We start from the raw sequence: 18,271 nt of genomic DNA on the forward strand, positions 1-18,271 counted from the left end.
TCCATGCTCCTAGAAACCTTCGTGCCATCTTGCTATTCGGGCCCTTATATAAGGAGGTGTGGAGAATCCAGAGCGGCAATTTGGATCTGACGCCGCCCTTCGGCACAGCCCTGTTATCCCCAGCTAGGCTTCACTGGGAGTACCAAGATGGCCGCCACTGGACTTCCTGCCATGCCACTTTTTGTCACCCAGCCCTGGAAGTTAGCTCATCGCTCTGCGCCACCAGCATGAACTGCATGCTGGGGAGAGAGAAGCACTACACATGAAGATCTAACTAAACAGCAGAAAAAGAGGTACCCGGACCAAGCGGCGCACTGCACCTCCACTAGGACAACACCCTGCTGTGTTATTTCGGATGGACCCATTGGAACACCACCTCCCCTCCTCACCGGTACCTCACTGAGGCTACAACTCAATCGGGAGAGGGGAACCCTTACCTTCACCCCAGACCGCTCTATCAGGTCAATTGTTGGCCCAAACGGACTCGTATCCCAGGAGTACTACCCCTGTTTGCCCTGGGTACGGACGTCGGGAGGCCCCTGCCACCTAGCATGAAGGCCGGAAAAATAAAAATCTGTTTGGAGTTCCTGTCTGGCCGGAGGAAACAAATACTGCAGATTCTCAGATTAGTAACCCCCGCTGAGCAGACCCTCAGCTCAGTAGTAAACTCCAGACCTGCTACCCCCCTCCTCCACCAGCTCTCCTCTGGTTTGCCAATTTATGACATCTGGTTTGCCACACGTATGACATCTGCTAGTTTCTCCCACCCTGGACCCTTAAATCTGCCGATTCTCCTGCACTCAATTGTCTCTCTCCTGTCCCTGATCAACCTTCCTCTAGAGCGTCCCCACATTGCACACCCTGTGTGCCATTTGCTAAATGCTCCGCTCTGGACCCTACTTAGTTGTCTGCTGCTCCATGCTGAACACCAGATGTGACATCTGCAGCAGAAACTCCCAGAATATATACACATGAACCGTAATAAAAGCAGATTATGTGTTTCTGGTTCACTTCTTGGTTTCTCTGTGCATCCAGGGATATCTTTTACCTCAAATACAAAGTAAAGCTATATCTAAACAAATATGCCGCAGGTGCCGTTAGCGAGAAACTTCTATGGGAGTCTTTGAAGCACCAAAAAAGTGACATTGGATATAATTTTTGATGCAAAGCAAATGTTTTACACCACTTCAGATTTACACTATAGTCAAAAGACTGCTACAGCGTGGATCTGCTTTGCCGGGTGTACATCTATTGACGTCCTCCCCTTTCAAAGCTGGCCACGCGCTGTGATCAGCCAAGTCAGTGAGACTCGGGTGATAACAGATAAGAGTAAGGGGTCGATCTCGACTCCTTACCACGTGATCGGCTGCCAGCCAATGATAGCTGATCACGTGATGTAAACAAAGGATCGGTAAGGATTTTTTTTTCTTCTCACGCTGACAGCGCGAGCAGAGGGAAAAAAAATTAAAAAACCACCAGCTTCTGTTGAAGAGACATCATTCCCGAGCAGGGAGAGGCAAAGCCGCCTCATGTGCCCAACAGTACATCAGTGCCACCCATCAATGCCCAGAAGTGCCACCTATCAATGCCCACCAGTGGTGCCAATCAGTGCCCACCAGTGGTGCCAATCAGTGACGATAAGCGCCCATCACCGTCACCCATCAGTGCTCATCAGTGTTGCCTTATCAGTGCAGCCTTTCAGTGCCCATCAGTGTACCCTCATCAGCGTACATCAATGAAGGATAAAAATTATGTTTTTTCCTTTATTCTTTAGGTTGGAGTCTTGTCTTTTTTTTTTTTTTTTTTTTTTATGGTTCACATTTTGATCTTGTCTGCTTGTTCCTTTCTTCACTGGTGGGCTTTTTTTATGCTGTCATAATCATACACTCTCACTACTCATTTGTCCCATTCATATAATTCCTCACTTATTATTCATTCACATAATCACACACATCATTTATATTTTTTCTTTTTCAATTCCTACATCATGATAATCACCCTTTCATAATCATATTATGCTCACAACACAATATAATTTAAATATCACACACTTCTTTATGCCAACACACATACTCAACTTAAATAATTTTTTATATATATATATATGTATATATATATTTTTTTTTCTTTCCCTAGACATACCTCCTTCACTCATTACACCATTATCACGTCAGGTTACACTGAAATTGGACGTTCTCTTTTTACACATCCTCTGTTCGTTAGATGCTGCACCTTCATATTATGCCGCCCCAGCTCCCGTGGTGGGGTCTATTTCCGTGGCTCACCCTGCGCCGGTCACCATGCGCGGCATGCGCTATCTTGGTTGGTAAGTTTGCTCAGTGAGCCCTCTATTGGCATACAACATTATATATAATTTTATTTTAAATATTGATATATTTTATATACCTTTACAGGAATCTCTGGTACGTCTGCTCCTGATGAGTGGAATAATCCACGAAACGCGTCGAGCTATACTAAATGACACAGTTGTATTCCATATGGATTGATCCCTACCTAATTATTATCAACACTCTATGATATTGTTTTTATATTAGCCAATAGACTTATATATATCTTGTGGGTACACGTGCCAGTCTTAGGTCTGTCGCTGTGGCATTTTAGTGCCATAGCATTTATATCCTTTTTCCCATTTTTTCATTTTTTTCCCATTATTATTATTTTTATTTAATTCATTTTTTCTTATCAAATCAGTCTCTCCTTTTTATATATTTATTTGACATTGATCATGCGCCATTTTGACTGTATTGTTCTACTTATGTCTATGCTTTGTGTGCATTATGTATATATATATATATGAAATAAATTTACACTCTTTATGATTGTAGATGAATGTCATCAATTAAATATTTAAATATTACTTATTTATTGTTCATTTTTTCTATACAATTGCTTCATTCAAAGTCCCAACCCCCCTTCAATTTTTATCGATTATCGGGATGGAAGCATTATGTTTTGCTTCATTTAAAGTCCCAAAATTCCCCCCCCCTTTTTGCTTATAAAAATTCCCGGTTTCCAAAATTCAACAAGTGTTTTTTTTATACAAAATCGGTCTTTTTTTTAAAAAAAATAACAAAAAATAAAAACCCCAGAGGTGATCAAATCCCACCAAAAGAAAGCGATTTGTGGGGAAAAAAAATATTAAAATTTCATATGGGTACAGTATTGTATGACCGCACAATTTTCATTCAAAAAGTGATAGCGCTAAAAGCTGAAAATTGGTCTGGGCAGGAGGGGGGTTTAGGTGCCTAGTAAGCAAGTGGTTAAACAGGAGTGTAAAGGTAATTTTTTTTTAGTGAGGTGCTTTGATTGGTATTCAAAGCGTCCCCTAAATGCCTGGAAAACACCAAAAGCAGTGCCCTAAAGAAACAAACATTCTAGGCAAAGCCCTACAATCATGCAGTTCAACAGGTTCCAGATATATCCTCCAAGGCTGGCATGAGGATATGCTCATCCAAATAGCTGCTAGGTAGAGACTTATTAAAAAAAGCTTAAAAAAAAAAAAAAAAAAAATGCAAGATAGGGTACGAAAGAGTAAAGAAAAGGAATGCATCCTGGCCACTAGCAAAAGGCTGAGGCATGCTGGTAGTAGTAAAGATTATAGTGGTTTGCACCAAAACTTTGTTTGCGCCAGTGTAAAAACCAGTAAACGGCAGTTCAATCCATCAATTCATTTCTGTGTCATTTTGGTTTTAAAACTAATTTAGCTGATATAAATTTTTGAGTGCACTATTTTTCTGACTGAATTGGCTAATCCCCACGTTTAAAATCTACACAAGAAAGCAATAAACCATGTCTCAGAAGTCAACGATACGTACCCATATGCAAATTTACGAGCATCTAGATAGATCTGATTAATCAGTTCTCTTGTAGGAGCAACAATAATTGCTTCTGGCTCTTTTAATGCTTGAAATGCACTAGATTCAACGCCTTTAACCATCAAGTGAGACAAAATAGGCAAAAGAAATGCAGCCTGAAAAAATATTACACAAGACAAAAATTAAAATAAGGAAAAAAAATACATACCTATTCATCACAAGGGTTAACTTAAAAAAATCATGTTATTCAATGATAAGAAAGCAACAAACATGCATCATGTTAAAAATCAAATACCGTTTTTCCAGATCCCGTCTGTGCACAAGCCATTAAATCACGACCAGCCACGACAATAGGTATACTGTGTTTCTGTATAGGAGTCAATTTCACATATCCAGCTTTGGACACATTTTTTGCTAGCGTGTCACAAAGATTTGCTTCTTCAAATGTCTGCAATGAAGATGTTAAATATGCAGGGGAAGAAAAGGTCATAATCGGCTAGGGCTTATTCACACCTATATTATTCTTCATTCTGACAATATTCCCATTCAGATCAATAAAAACATTCAAGTACATTTTAAAGTAAGTTCAATTTACATCTTGAACTGGTCTTTTTTGCAGACTGGGCACATCCTCTTCTCCCGCCTTCTCTTATAGTCAGTCAGACCCAAGGTTGCACCGATACCAGTATCCGTGCTGAAACCAAGCATTCGCATGAGTATCAGTACTCGTGCAAATGCTCCGATGCTTAATCCGATACCTGATGTATCGGGCCAGGCATCTTCAATGTAGCAGGGGGGCCGGGCAGCCTTTCGGTGTGGGCATTTACAGGCACCGATTTAACTGTATGGCCTTTATCTGGTGTCCACCTCCCTCCCCCTCATCGTACTCCCTGGGTCCTCTTCCCCCCCAGATCTGTCAGGATGGAGAGCAGAGAAAGGAACCGATATACATGTCATTTTCCAACTCCTTTTCCGAATGCACAGTGATTATCGACTTCGTCTATTCATAACTGAGCATCGTAAACGGTTTACGATGCTTCAGTTTAAGAGCTGAAAGGAGCCTGTCTGTCCATTCATCTTCAGTACAGCTGAGGCTGCAGAGAAAGGGACAGGGCAATCTGTGTCCTTAGTCCCGGTCTCAAAAGGGCAGATATCAGGGGTCCGTTTAGACGCCTGATCGGTAAAATTATTTCCACCAGGTGATCTAGGCAGTGATTCTTCTCTTAACAGACCTAGCTGTAAAACTCTCAATATTCGCAGCAACAACTCCCATGCACGCATGTGCTCTTTTGCAGGAGGAGACAGGAGCTTTAAAAATTATATTAATTATTTTAACAGCAATGACAATTTAATAAACCACAAATAAAGACAAACCAGTATTGCTGGTGGAACATCACTTCCAGAGACCTCAACCACAATGTCATCATATTTGTCAAAGTTAATGCCAGTCTGGTAATGTTTAAAAATATCAGCTTCAGCTTCAGGTGGAGGGGGTGGAATATAGGTCACCCTTGGACCTGTTAGAAAAAAAAAATATATATAATTAGTTATATATATATATATACACATACATACACACACAATAATTTTACCATTTTAACAATGCTTTTTTGTTACAGTAGAGGGTTAGTTCTACTTGACCAAAAGTAACTGCCCATGCAGATAGCAGTGGTTGTAGATAAATGCAAACAGTGAATCTTTGGCTTAAGATGGATTTGTGTAGGCCATTTACATAACTCCTGAAGCCTGGCTTAAAAACTCTCTGAAATTGCATCATACTGCCATGTCTTGTTCTTGAGTGTTGAATAGACATTCCCCACCAGCTAGCTCAAAACCAGCAGTATATTTGGGGTGCACTATTCTGCCCAACACAGCATCGAGCTCAGAGCTACTGCAACAGAAGAGAGCGTGCATGCGAGGGATGTCACCACTGGGAGGTTCTCAGGATTCAAGAGCTACACAAAAAGCTTACACCCATAGCAAAGAACATTGTTTAACATTGGTCAAAGCTGTAGTTTGTTTTTATCTACAGGTGTTCCTTATGCCGCGTACACACGATCAAACAATCGGGTGGAAAAGTCCGGCAAACTGAAGTCCGCCGGACAATCCCCCCGTGTGTAGCCTCCGGCATACTTTTTTCACCCGAAAGTACGGCGGACTTAGAAAGTAGTTTTCCACTCCAATCTTCCTGCCGGACTCGCATTTTGGCGGACAATCCGGCCGTGTGTACGCCAGTCCGTCGCACTTTTGAAATGAATGGACTTTTCCTGCCCGGAGAAAAGTCTGCTAAGTTCGAGAGGGTCTCCAGGTAGGCGGGGCCCACGAAGGATACGTCGCTGGACCCTCCACCTGGCATGGAGTTAAAGGGGAACCCCAACGCCGAAAAAAATCGGCGTGGGGGCCCCCCCAGGTCCACATCAGACCCTTGCCCGAGCACGCTACCCGGCCGGCCAGGAAAGGGGGGGGACGAGCGAGCACCCCCCCCCCCCCAGAGCCGTACCAGGATGCGTACCCTCAACATGGAGGTGCCTTGGGGAAGAAGAACGGAAGGCGGCGACAGAAGACCGGGCCACCGCCTGTAAAAGAGCTAGAAGAAGGCGCGGTGGCACGGCAGAAGAACCGAAGAGGGGGACAAGACCCCCGAAGTCGGAAGAAAAGGCCGGCGGCGAGGAAGAAAGCCGGGCTCCTCCGCTAGTAAAAGAGCTACAAGAAGATAGCGGAGGAGTCCGGCGAGAAGACCCCCCGAAGCTGTGCAATAAACTATTTTATCTTGTGTGTTGTGTTTTTTTTGCACTTTATTTTACAGGTGAATGGGTAGGGGTACATTGTACCCCATACTCATTCACATAGGGTGGGGGGCTGGTATCCGGGGGCCCCCTTATTAAAGGGGGCTCCCGGATTCCGATAAGCCCCCCGCCCGCAGACCCCGACAACCAACGGCTAGGGTTGTCGGGAAGAGGCCCTTGTCCTCATCAACATGGGGACAAGGTGCTTTGGGGTGGGGGGGCCGCGTGGCCCCCCTTCCCCAAGGCACACCCATGTTGAGGGCACGCGGCCTGGTACGGCTCAGGAGGGACGCTCGCTCGTCCCCCCCTTTCCTGGCCGGCCGGGTAGCGTGCTGGGACAAGGGTCTGATGTGGACCTTGGGGGACCCCCACGCCGATTTTTTTTCGGCATTGGGGTTCCCCTTTAAGTCCATACCAGGCGGCGGGGCCAGCGACGCATCCTTCGCAGGCCCCGCCTACCTGGAGACGCACTCAAAATGAGCGGACTTTCCTCCGTGTGTGTGGGCGAGTCCGTTCATTTCAAAAGTAGGGCGGATAGTACGGCGGACTTAGTACGCCGTATTAGTCCGCTGAAAAAGTGCCGTGTGTGGGCAAGTAGCCCGTTCGGAAAGTCGGACGGACACAGTATGGCGGGAAGTCCGTCGGATAGACGGCTACGTGTGTACGCGGCATTAGTTGCATTAGGCAGTTTGTGGTATAGGCGAGCTAAACTTGTAAGAAAAGGCCAACCAATCGCTTACCTTGTTCAGAGCGGTCCAATCCCTCTTGACCTTAAGAAAATAAAAAGGTTATTTCCAAACAAAAAAAGATAGTTTCAAATATTCAAATATAAAAGTTTTATTACCTTTACCAAATTCCACCCCTACATCTTCATTTTTCCCTCTAAATCCACCTGTGAAATAAAAGAGGGTTTAACCTTTTCAAATGCTCAAATCAGCAGTATGAAAGGCTCAGAAGGAAGTTCCTACCATCAGTTTACATCCTAAATCCAGGACAGAAATAAAACCCACAGTAAAGATGTACCACTCAATTTTTAATATGTATAAAATGTTAATGTGACAAGTCTTTTTTTCTTTAAAAACAACCATGCCATGCTTACATGCTCTGTGCCCCTCACTCCTGTTCAATGTCCCCACATCAATCAATCAATGGGGTCACCAAGCAGCAGCTGTGTGTGCATTCAGACACGGGGCCGTGGTTCGGCCCAGCCCCTCTCCTGATTGGCCGACTTTAATTGACAGCAACTGAAGTCAATGGCGCAGTTTTGTTTCAGTTAATCAGGAGGGGGAGTCCCAGACTGTCGAGGCATTCGTGCACAGCGCTGGATAGAGATGGGAGCTGCTGCACACTGATGCTTTTTCACACTGAGCTGCGAGGGGCGTCGGCAGTAAAGCGGCGCCATTTTTGTCGCAGCATTACCGTCGTTTTAGTGGTGCTACTCAACCGCTAATGAGGGCGGTCTTAACTCCCATGCTAGAGGCCGAAAAGGGGGTAAATCCACCCGCAAATCACCGCTGGATCAGCGTTTTCCCTATGGTATCGCAGCACTACCAACTGCAAAACCTTGCGGCCAAAGCATGCATCCGAAGATGCGCCCACATCGACCTTGTAAAATTTGGTGAATGTGTACGGGTGGTCAGGTAGCTGCCTTACACACCTGTGAAACAGACACTTGATGCCGGAAAAGCCCAGGAAGCACAAATTGTCCTGGTAGAATGCACTGTGACGGGAAAGGTAGGCGCCTGCCCCCTAATGGCATAAGCCTGAACCACAATCTGTCTGATCCCCTGAGAAATGGTGGCCGACGAGACCGCCAGGCGCTTCTTCGGACCAGCCACCGAAACAAACAGTCTGACCTTCGGAAAGGAATGGCAGCAGACAGATACACCTGCAGAGCCCGGACCTCATCCAAAGAACGTAAAGCGACCTCCTTGGGATGCAATGGCCGAGGACATAAGGACGGAAGCACAGTGCCCTGATTTAGATGAAAGGCCGAAACTACCTTCGGAAGGAAAGAGGGCTGTGGACGCAGCACCACCTTATTCTTCTGGAGGATCAAGTAGGGAGACTTGCATGACAAGCCTGCTAACTCAGAAACCTGCCTTGCAGATGTAATAGCCACTAGAAAGACTACTTTCTGAGAGAAAGTCAATAAAGAGATCTCCCTAATGTTTTCAAACGAAAAAGAAGGTCCCTGCCTACAGCGGGCTCCTTACCCTTTCTGGACATTGGGAGAAAAGTACTCTTTCCCCTCAGAAAGACAAATCTGCCAGCGTTTTCTTAGATGCCTGGTCCGCAGACCAACACTTTAGCCAAATCAGGCGACGCAGCACTACTGCTGATATTGAGGCTCTAGAAAGCAAAGGTGCCATATCCAGGGCCCCATCACAGACATACTTAAGGCCATGCACCAACTGCCAGTTCCATACAGACTGGGGAAACCTGTTCCTTCCCCAAATCACAGTGCAACAACTTAGCCCATTCAGTAAGTGCTTGTGACACCAGAGCCGTGGCTAACACCGGCCGAACCGCTGACCCCAACACCGTAAACATGGACCGGCCAACTGACTCGGCCCTTCTGTTGGCAGGGTCCTTTAAAGAGGGGTACCCTTCCACCGGAATTGTTACTTAACCCAGATTCTGGGGGGTGTCAACAACCAGAGATGTCGCTTTTTTCAGGAAACTCTCCTCAAAAGGAGTAACGTACCACCATTCGTCTCGGGACTGAAATGACCCGCTGCGGGCTTTCCCACTCCTTGTAAAGAAACTTATTAAAATAAGTTACCTAGGGAAATGCCTTAGCGGTGCGGACCGTCGTGTTGGACCCAAAAAGGACTAACCTCTGCAGATGCCCCCAGCTGTATCCTCTATCTTTAGGGTATCCCGCACCGCTGTGATGGGGGGGGGGGGGGGCGCTAGAGGGGGAGTTTTTTTACCCACCTTGCGCTTCCACCCTGGAAAATAGGATTTTTGTACTCCCCGCAAAATCCTTTTCTCTGTAATTCACCGACCGGCACAGCTCCTCTCTGTAATTAAATGGGTTTGTTAGCCTGCCATTAAGAGAACTAGTCAAAAATTGTAACAATACACATAACTTTAGCCCAGCCCCGGGATGCGGACCCTGTGCTAACAACCCTCCCTGCTCCCAGGCAGAACGCAGTATGTCAACAAGCAATATAACGTAGAGAAAAGGAGGGGTGGGTGCTGTGTTGGTCGGTGAACTACAGAGAAAAGGATTTTACGGTGAGTACAAAAATCCTATTTTCTCTTATATGCACCGACAGACACAGCTCCTCTCTGTAACTAAATGGGACGTCCCCAAGCAGTGCCAAACGAGGGGTGGGAAAAAACAGCATTAAAACTTCATCCACCATGGTAAGTGGGTTTAGTTTCACTAGTTCCCACAAAAAAAACAGCAGTGTACGGAAAAACACACTGCCATAACCGGGTATTCTCAACAGGAGAAATCCCCAACACCTCAACCTTTTTTGCAGAAGTAATGCAACAGTGCATTAAACAGTACTGCGTTTTATAAAAAAAACAAACAAAAAAAAAAACAAGAAAAAGACCCCCAAAAAAACACATTGCAACTACACGGCTGCCTGCAAAACTTCGCAACCAAAACAGGCATCAGCCGATGCACCGACGTCTACCTCGTAGAACTTGCTAAATGTATGGACAGACCAGGTTGCCACCTTACACACCTGAGCGACAGATGCAAGGCGTAAGCTTGGACTACAATCTGTCTGATCCACCTAGAAATTGTGGCCGACGAGACCGCCATACCCTTCTTTGGACCAGCCACCAAAACAAACAGTGAGTCTGACTTCCGAGAGGGAGCCGTGGCAGACAAGTACACCTTCAGAGCCCTAACCACATCGAGAGCGTGAAGGGCCACCTCTTTGGGGTGCTTCGGCTTAAGACACAACAATGGTAAAATAATGTCCTCATTGACATGAAAAGCCGAAACGACCTTCGGTAGAAAGGATGGTTGCGGACGCAACACCTTATCCCTGTGAATGACCAGATAAGGCGACTTGCCTGACAAGGCCGCCAATTCCGAAACCCTCCTGGCCGATGTGATGGCCACTAGCAAGACCACCTTCGGTGAAAGGGTCAACAGGGGAATCTCCCTGATATCATCAAATGGCGGCTTCTGAAGCGCCAACACCAAGTTCAAATCCCATGGGGGTAACTGTGGACGCACCAGAGGGAGTACATGTCGAACACCCTAAACAAAAGGTACTCACTAATAAGTGAGACGCCAGGGGTCGCTGAAAAAAGACAGCCAGGGCTGAAATTTGCCCCTTAATGGTGCTCTCAATAGCTGTTATATTCTTAATATCTAAATTTTAATTGGCTTTATTATACTTTATTCAGAATATAAGTTTTCCATATTGTGTGAAAGAACTTTGAGACAATAAATTCTATGTTATGACTTGCGATAATTGAAGAAGTGAATATTTAAAATCTGTCAGGATTTTGATGAATATTGTATATCTTATATATACTTTTAAGGGCTATGTAAGTGATACATTGTTTAGTTTTTACTTCCCCACCTCATTATATATATATATATATATATATATATATATATATATATATATATATATATGCTTTTAAAAATCTATCTCTATGTAACTGAGATGTTGTTTAAGGTTATAGGTCATTCAAACCTTAAAGTGGTTTGGTACCTAAAAATGAAAGTACATGTTATTAAAATCAACAGATAGCATACTTACCTAAACGAACCCTGAAAAAAAAAAAAAAAATTTACTTACCTTTTATTTCTGATGTTTCAGCTGACTTCCGGGTTGTCCTCCCGTGGGAGTAGGCGTGGCTATCGTCCTCGCAATGGTCCCTGGGAAATTTGTAAGCTATTTCCCAAGAATCCATGGGGGACAAAGAAATTGCGAAATCTCGCGAGATTTCGTTAGGACGCCGGTCACGTGACGAGGACGTGTACGAATTTGCCATTTTTAAAGTGGGCAGGCAGCTGTATCTGCCATTACACTGCTCTCACTGAGCATGTGCAAGATGGAGCGGAGCATGTGCAAGATGGAGCGGAGCATGCTGGGAGCCAGACATCATATACCAGGAAGTAAATGCCTGTGGGCTTCAGACGCCCACAGTTAAAATGGAAAACGCCAGAGCAGGTTTTTATAAGTCATCCTGAGGAAAAGATTTGTCGCGCCGGGGGTCAAATAAACGCCGGACGTGGATGCCAATCGAAGGTAGCACTCGCCCACCTGTGAGACAGGTAAGAAAAAAAAAAAAAAAAGAGCGGAATCCCACTTTAAAGTGGTAACAGATGTTACTTTGCTATAGTAATCAATCACTCAGCCCACACCTTTGTAAAGGAGGAGTTATCTTTCGGGCGGGAGATTAGAGCCTGGTTAATATAATGGGAAGTGCTGGGAGGGGGGCTTCCTGTTGTATCCTACTCACACAACGAGGCAAATGTGCTCTTGAAAGACCAAGCAGGCAAGCAAATACATCTCTTATACACAGCAGACAAAGGGTTATTCCGCCATTTTAGGCCACACATGCAATAACTTTACATTTTCATAAGACAATTTTTAAAGATACAAATGATTATTATTGTACTATTTTTGTAAGCATCCTTTTGTATTTAAATGTGTACAAATAAATACACATTTTTGAATTACGCTGACTCAGAACTAATTAAGGAAATTCGTCTCACAAGATTGATCGATCTCAACATATATACTTAAGACTTTGAAATATTTTATATTATTATCAATTTCAATAGCCATGCCGTTAAAGCCAGCGATGGTAAAGCAGGGTGAAAGATTGGACCTTGATATAGGAAGTCCTCTCGCAGGGGCAGTCGCCAGGGAGCATCTACCACCAGACGCACCAGGTCTGTGTACCAGGGCTGCTGAGGCCAATCTGGGGCAACCAGGATTACTGGGATCCCCCTGGCTTCCACTCTGCGAAGCAGACGTGGTAACAGTTTAAGTGGAGGAAAAGCATAGATCAGCTGGTACTGATCACACGGAGCCACCAGCGCATCTGCCCACAGATCCCTTGTCCTTGACACAAATCTCGGCACCTTCCAATTGAGACGGGAGACCAATAGATACACATCTGGTGTGCCCCATTTCAGGCACAGCAGCCTGAATATCTCCGGATGCAACACCCATGCTCCTGGGTCCAGCATCTGACGGCTCAGATAGTCAGCCTGCCAATTTTCCACCCCCGGGATGTAACCCGGGGCTGACAGAGCTGGAAAGTGTCGCTCTGCCCACCAAAGTATGTAAGCGACCTCCCGAGCAGCGGCTGAGCTTCTTGTTCCCCCTTGGCGATTTATGTACGCCACAGCCGTGGCGTTGTCTGACTGTATCCTGGTCAGACATCCTTGAAGACACGTCGACCACGTGTGGAGGCACAGCCTGATCGCTCTCAATTCGAGCAGATTGATCAGCAAATCTGTATTCGTCCGTCGACCAGAGGCCCTGAGCCGACTAAATCCCCATCACTCCACCCCAGTCTGAGAGACTGGCATCCGTAGTGATCACCGTCCATTTCAGAGGAAGGAACGATTTTCCGGACTGAATCACCGGGGAACTTAACCACCAGGTCAAAGAGTCCCTGACTGGCTGGCTCACCTGGACCTGTCGATCCAGGGACAACGGAGATTTGTCCCATTTCGTCAAAATCTCCTTCTGCAGGACTCTGGTGTGGAACTGGGCATAAGGTACCGTCTGGAAGGAGGCTACCATGAGCCCCAGTACTCGCATGCAAAAGCAGAGCGACGACCACTTGCGGTTCATCAGTAGTTTGACCGCAGATTTGAGAGTCTGCAATTTGTCTGAGGGGAGAAAGAGCCTCGCTTCCCTGGAGTCCAATATTAAACCCAGGTACTCCAGACGCTGGATTGGCACAACCACCGACTTCTTTAAGTTCAACAGCCACACAAATTCTCGCAGAGTCTGCATGGTGATCGCCACATCCTCCTCTAATTCTGAGCCGGGAAGATGCTCTCAGGAGAAGATCGTCTAGGTAACCCACAACTGCAATCCCACGTTGTCGCAGCAACGCCAATACTGGAGCCAGTACCTTGTTAAAGACTCGGGGGACTGATGCCAGGCCAAAGGGAAGAGCCACAAAATGGTAATGGGCTTCCCCGATTGCCAAACGCAGAAATTGTTGATGCTGAAGACATATGGGTATGTGCAGGTACGCATCCTGGATGCCCAAAGATGCCAGGAAGTCCCCCTTGATGGAGTGCAGCGACTACTGAGCAAATTGATTCCATTCTGAACCTCTGCACTTTTACAAAGTTATTGAGGGCTTTTAAGTCCAAGATTGGACGTACCCCTTCCTTCTTAGGAACCACAAACAGATTTGAGTAGAACCCCTGGAAGTGTTCCGGAACTGGTACAATCATCCCCTGATTCAGCAAGTCCCTTACTGCCTTTAACAGGGCCTCCCGCAAACCAGGGACGCGGGTATGCTGGAGGGGAAGAATCTGTTTGCCAGCCAAGAGAGAAACTATCTTGTAGCCTGTGGAAATCAGGTCGCAGACCCATTGGTCGGATAACCGGGAGGTCCACCGGGCTGCAAACTCCCAAAGGCGACCCCCCACCCAATACGCGGGTGGGGGCAATCCTTCATGCAGTAGCACTTTTGTTCGCAGGTTTGCGGTTCCAAGGACGCTTTTGACCGTCCGTGGATGTCCTGTTGGGCTGGGAACATTTTGTCGAAGCACCATGTTGTGAATTCATGAAGAAAAAAATAATAATAATAATACATTTAATATTTACTGTCAGAGAGGTGAGATTTGTTTAGGCCTCAAGAACAGATGAACCACAATTTTGCCATCATTGAACTATTAACCTCTTGGAGAACACAAAATACATGATCTCATGTTTACTACATCAACTACTGAAAACTTTTACAAGCATGCATTGGGACAGAAACTCGCTGAAACAATGGTATTTTCTGTCACCAAACAAAAAGCTGTTTACTTATTTTGTTGGTTAGAGTGAGAAGACCAACTTGCATAAGTATTTATCACATGGAAATAACCCTCAACTAGAAACCCCATTGTGTGTAAGTAAAAAGACTATTTGGACAATATACAACCATGCAAATAGCGACACCTTATCCAAAAAAAAAAATCTATTGAAGGACACAACTAACCCATTTAATCATTTATTGGAAGCTCAGAGTTCATCTCAAAACATGCTGTAAGATTCATATACCAGTATCATCCATATTTTTCTAAGCCATTCAAATTATACATGGGTCAACAAGGAGATATTGTGGTTTCGTATCAAATGATCTAAAGAACTTTGTCATAAAGAAATTATATATGAAGTGTGATTATAAGTAGAAGTGTTTTAGCAACAAATTAGTATTATAAAAGACATAATCATGATTATAACTGTATAAGAATTTAACCTATGTTTAGATAAACAAATATTGATTGGATACCCAAATCATACATGTATCCATATAGATAATTGTATGTGATATTGTTTGATATATATCTAACCTGGGTCCTTTCTAAATGGACTAAAGATTAACAGATATACATTGATATACATATATATCACCATTTTATGCAAGTGATTATTGAAAGTTATGTTAAAGCGTATTTTATATTATGCCATAATTCTTGAACACTCGAGATCTATTCGTTAGAACATATATAAACAACGAACGCATATTACAGAAATAGAAAATTAACTTAACCACTTGAGATCCGCACTATAGCCAAATGACGGCTACAGCGCGGATCTCCTTTTCCGGGACTACGTCTATTGACGTAGTCCTGTGCACGAGCGGCCTGCGCGCCCCCTGAGGGGCGTGCGCGGTGCGCTCTGTGATCAGCGAGTCCATGAGACTCGCCTGATCACCGATCCGTGCAAGGGGTCGATTTCGACCCCTTATCACGTGATCAGCTGTCAGCCAATGACAGCTGATCATGTGATATAACGGAGCCGGTAATCGGCTATTATTCCTCCTCGCTCTGACAGCGCGAGGAGAGAAAAAAAAAGCCGATCACCGGCGGCCGTGATCGGGACATCAGTCCCGATCACGGCCAGCCCTGCTAGTGCCCACCTGCCCCCTGCCAGTGCCCACCTGCCCCATGCAGTGCCAAATGTATTCAAAGTGCCCCCCGTCAGTGCCACCCAGCAGTGCCCACAGTGCCACCCAACAGTGCCCACAGTGCCACCCAGCAGTGCCCACAGTGCCACCCAGCAGTGCCCACAGTGCCACCCAGCAGTGCCCACAGTGCCACCCAGCAGTGCCCACAGTGCCACCCAGCAGTGCCCACAGTGCCACCCAGCAGTGCCCACAGTGCCACCCAGCAGTGCCCACAGTGCCACCCAGCAGTGCCCACAATCTGCCTCAAAGGTGCTGCACCCCAGTGCCACATCCGTGCCCATCAGTGTCATCTACCAGTGCCCAGCAGTGCCGCCCATCAGTGTCACCTATCAGTCCCATCTATCAGTGCCAATCAGTCCCATCTATCAGTGCCAATCAGTGCCAACTATCAGTGCCCATCCGTGCCAACTATCAGTGCCCATCCGTGCCACCCTATCAGTGCCCATCCGTGCCACCCTATCTTTGCCCATCCGTGCCACCCTATCTTTGCCCATCCGTGCCACCCTATCTTTGCCCATCCGTGCCACCCTATCTTTGCCCATCCGGGCCACCCTATCTTTGCCCATCCGGGCCACCCTATCTTTGCCCATCCGGGCCACCCTATCTTTGCCCATCCGGGCCACCCTATCTTTGCCCATCCGGGCCACCCTATCTTTGCCCATCCGGGCCACCCTATCTTTGCCCATCCGGGCCACCCTATCTTTGCCCATCCGGGCCACCCTATCTTTGCCCATCCGGGCCACCCTATCTTTGCCCATCCGGGCCACCCTATCTTTGCCCATCCGGGCCACCCTATCTTTGCCCATCCGGGGCCACCCTATCTTTGCCCATCCGGGGCCACCCTATCTTTGCCCATCCGGGGCCACCCTATCTTTGCCCATCCGGGGCCACCCTATCTTTGCCCATCCGGGGCCACCCTATCTTTGCCCATCCGGGGCCACCCTATCTTTGCCCATCCGGGGCCACCCTATCTTTGCCCATCCGGGGCCACCCTATCTTTGCCCATCCGGGGCCACCCTATCTTTGCCCATCAGTGCCCACCAGTGCAGCCCATCAGGGCCCACCAGTGCAGCCCATCAGGGCCCACCAGTGCAGCCCATCAGGGCCCACCAGTGCAGCCCATCAGTGCCGCCTAATCAGCGCACTTCAATGAAGGAGAAAAATGACCCGTTTGCAAAATTTTATAACAAACTATTAAACATGATTTTTTTTTTGCATCTTTTTTTGTTTGTTTAGCAAAAAATAAAACTCCGAGCTGTAACTAAATACCACCAAAAGAAAGCTCTATTTGTGGGAAAAAAATTATAAAAATTTCATTTGGGTACAGTGTTGTATGCCCGCGCAATTGTCAAAGTGCATCAGCGCTGAAAGCTGAAAATTGGTCTGGGACTGAGGGGGGTTTAAGTGCCCAGTAAGCAAGTGGTTAAAGAAATAAAAAAACAAACACATGTGAGACACCTGGTGGTTGAAGGTGCTATTACCTTAGAATCACGAGACTCCCGGGAAAGCTAACCATTACATGTTGCCGGCCAATGAGGAGGGAACACATACCCTCTGGGCAGAACTTAGTATAATTTTATGACCTTTTGTTTAAGAGGATATTTAAGAAACTAAAAAGATGGGGAGGAAAGGAAAAGAAAGCTCAGAGGAGAGCTGGGGGGAGAGTGTCAGGGGGAAGCTTAGGGACCCCCCGCCCTGAGAAGGGACACTGGAAGACATGCATGAATACATATTTTTACATTCATGAAGATCCCTGCTCCTTGGAACTCGGAGGTCACACAAAGTAATTCCTCTGTAAGAGAATCCATGTTGAAAGCCATGGCAGCCATCTTAAAATTCCTAGTAACCAACATTCTACACTAATAGCCACATTGGAAATGGGTAAACATATGTTTATCATCTATTCTATGTTCTCTTAAATATTGATTTTTTGAATGTTCTATTATTGAAAATATTTCTCCCGAATCAATAACCGCCTTTTAGATTTTTCTCTAAATTTATTTTTCATTATAAATTTATTTTTGCATAGATGCCAATTTTATTGACAAACAAATGTCTAATTTATTTCACATTGTTAACCACTTACTTACCTGCAGTATAGTAACGGTTGGACGTTTGAAATACAGACATTCTGTTTAATTGTCAATTATCAAAAGGTTATTTATTCTACGAGAAGTGATAATGGTGATAATTGTGTCCAAGGTACTACTACGCCTAGTTTGAGGGTGTTCCCAGTAATTTTTAAAATGATCAAGTAATGCAATCTGTATTTTAATATTTCATGTAAATATTTGTTTTCTGTCAACCAATAAATGTAGCTATTTTGTATGATCACTCGTCTCCGTGAATAAGTTTCACATATATAGACTGTGTCATATAGACTGATTCTGTATCTTAAAAATATCTTTGTTAAAAATTACTTAGTAAATATTGTGCGGGAAATTGTCCTTAAAAAGCACAACAACCAGGTGGACAAAAAAGCCAATTGTGAGCGGAAAAAGAGGGCCC

At 45.6% G+C, this 18,271-nt stretch overlaps 1 protein-coding gene across 4 annotated transcripts in view; it reads right to left on the reverse strand.

The window, feature by feature from the left end:
* Positions 1-18,271, reverse strand: part of DDX4 (DEAD-box helicase 4) — a 329,051-nt gene that overhangs the window by 75,526 nt on the left and 235,254 nt on the right. For all 4 annotated transcript variants that reach the window (XM_077462713.1, XM_077462714.1, XM_077462716.1 and 1 more), the window contains 5 exons: positions 7,467-7,514; positions 7,363-7,392; positions 5,211-5,353; positions 4,132-4,284; positions 3,837-3,991 (listed from right to left, as the gene is read on the reverse strand). In XM_077462713.1, the coding sequence (XP_077318839.1) occupies positions 3,837-3,991; positions 4,132-4,284; positions 5,211-5,353; positions 7,363-7,392; positions 7,467-7,514 (529 nt within the window). The remainder of the gene's footprint in view (positions 1-3,836; positions 3,992-4,131; positions 4,285-5,210; positions 5,354-7,362; positions 7,393-7,466; positions 7,515-18,271) is intronic.

Source organism: Lithobates pipiens, unplaced genomic scaffold (assembly GCF_037356315.1).
Source record: "Lithobates pipiens isolate NorthernLeopardFrog02 unplaced genomic scaffold, aLitPip1_a1.2 Scaffold_3, whole genome shotgun sequence".
Lineage (NCBI taxonomy): Eukaryota > Metazoa > Chordata > Amphibia > Anura > Ranidae > Lithobates > Lithobates pipiens.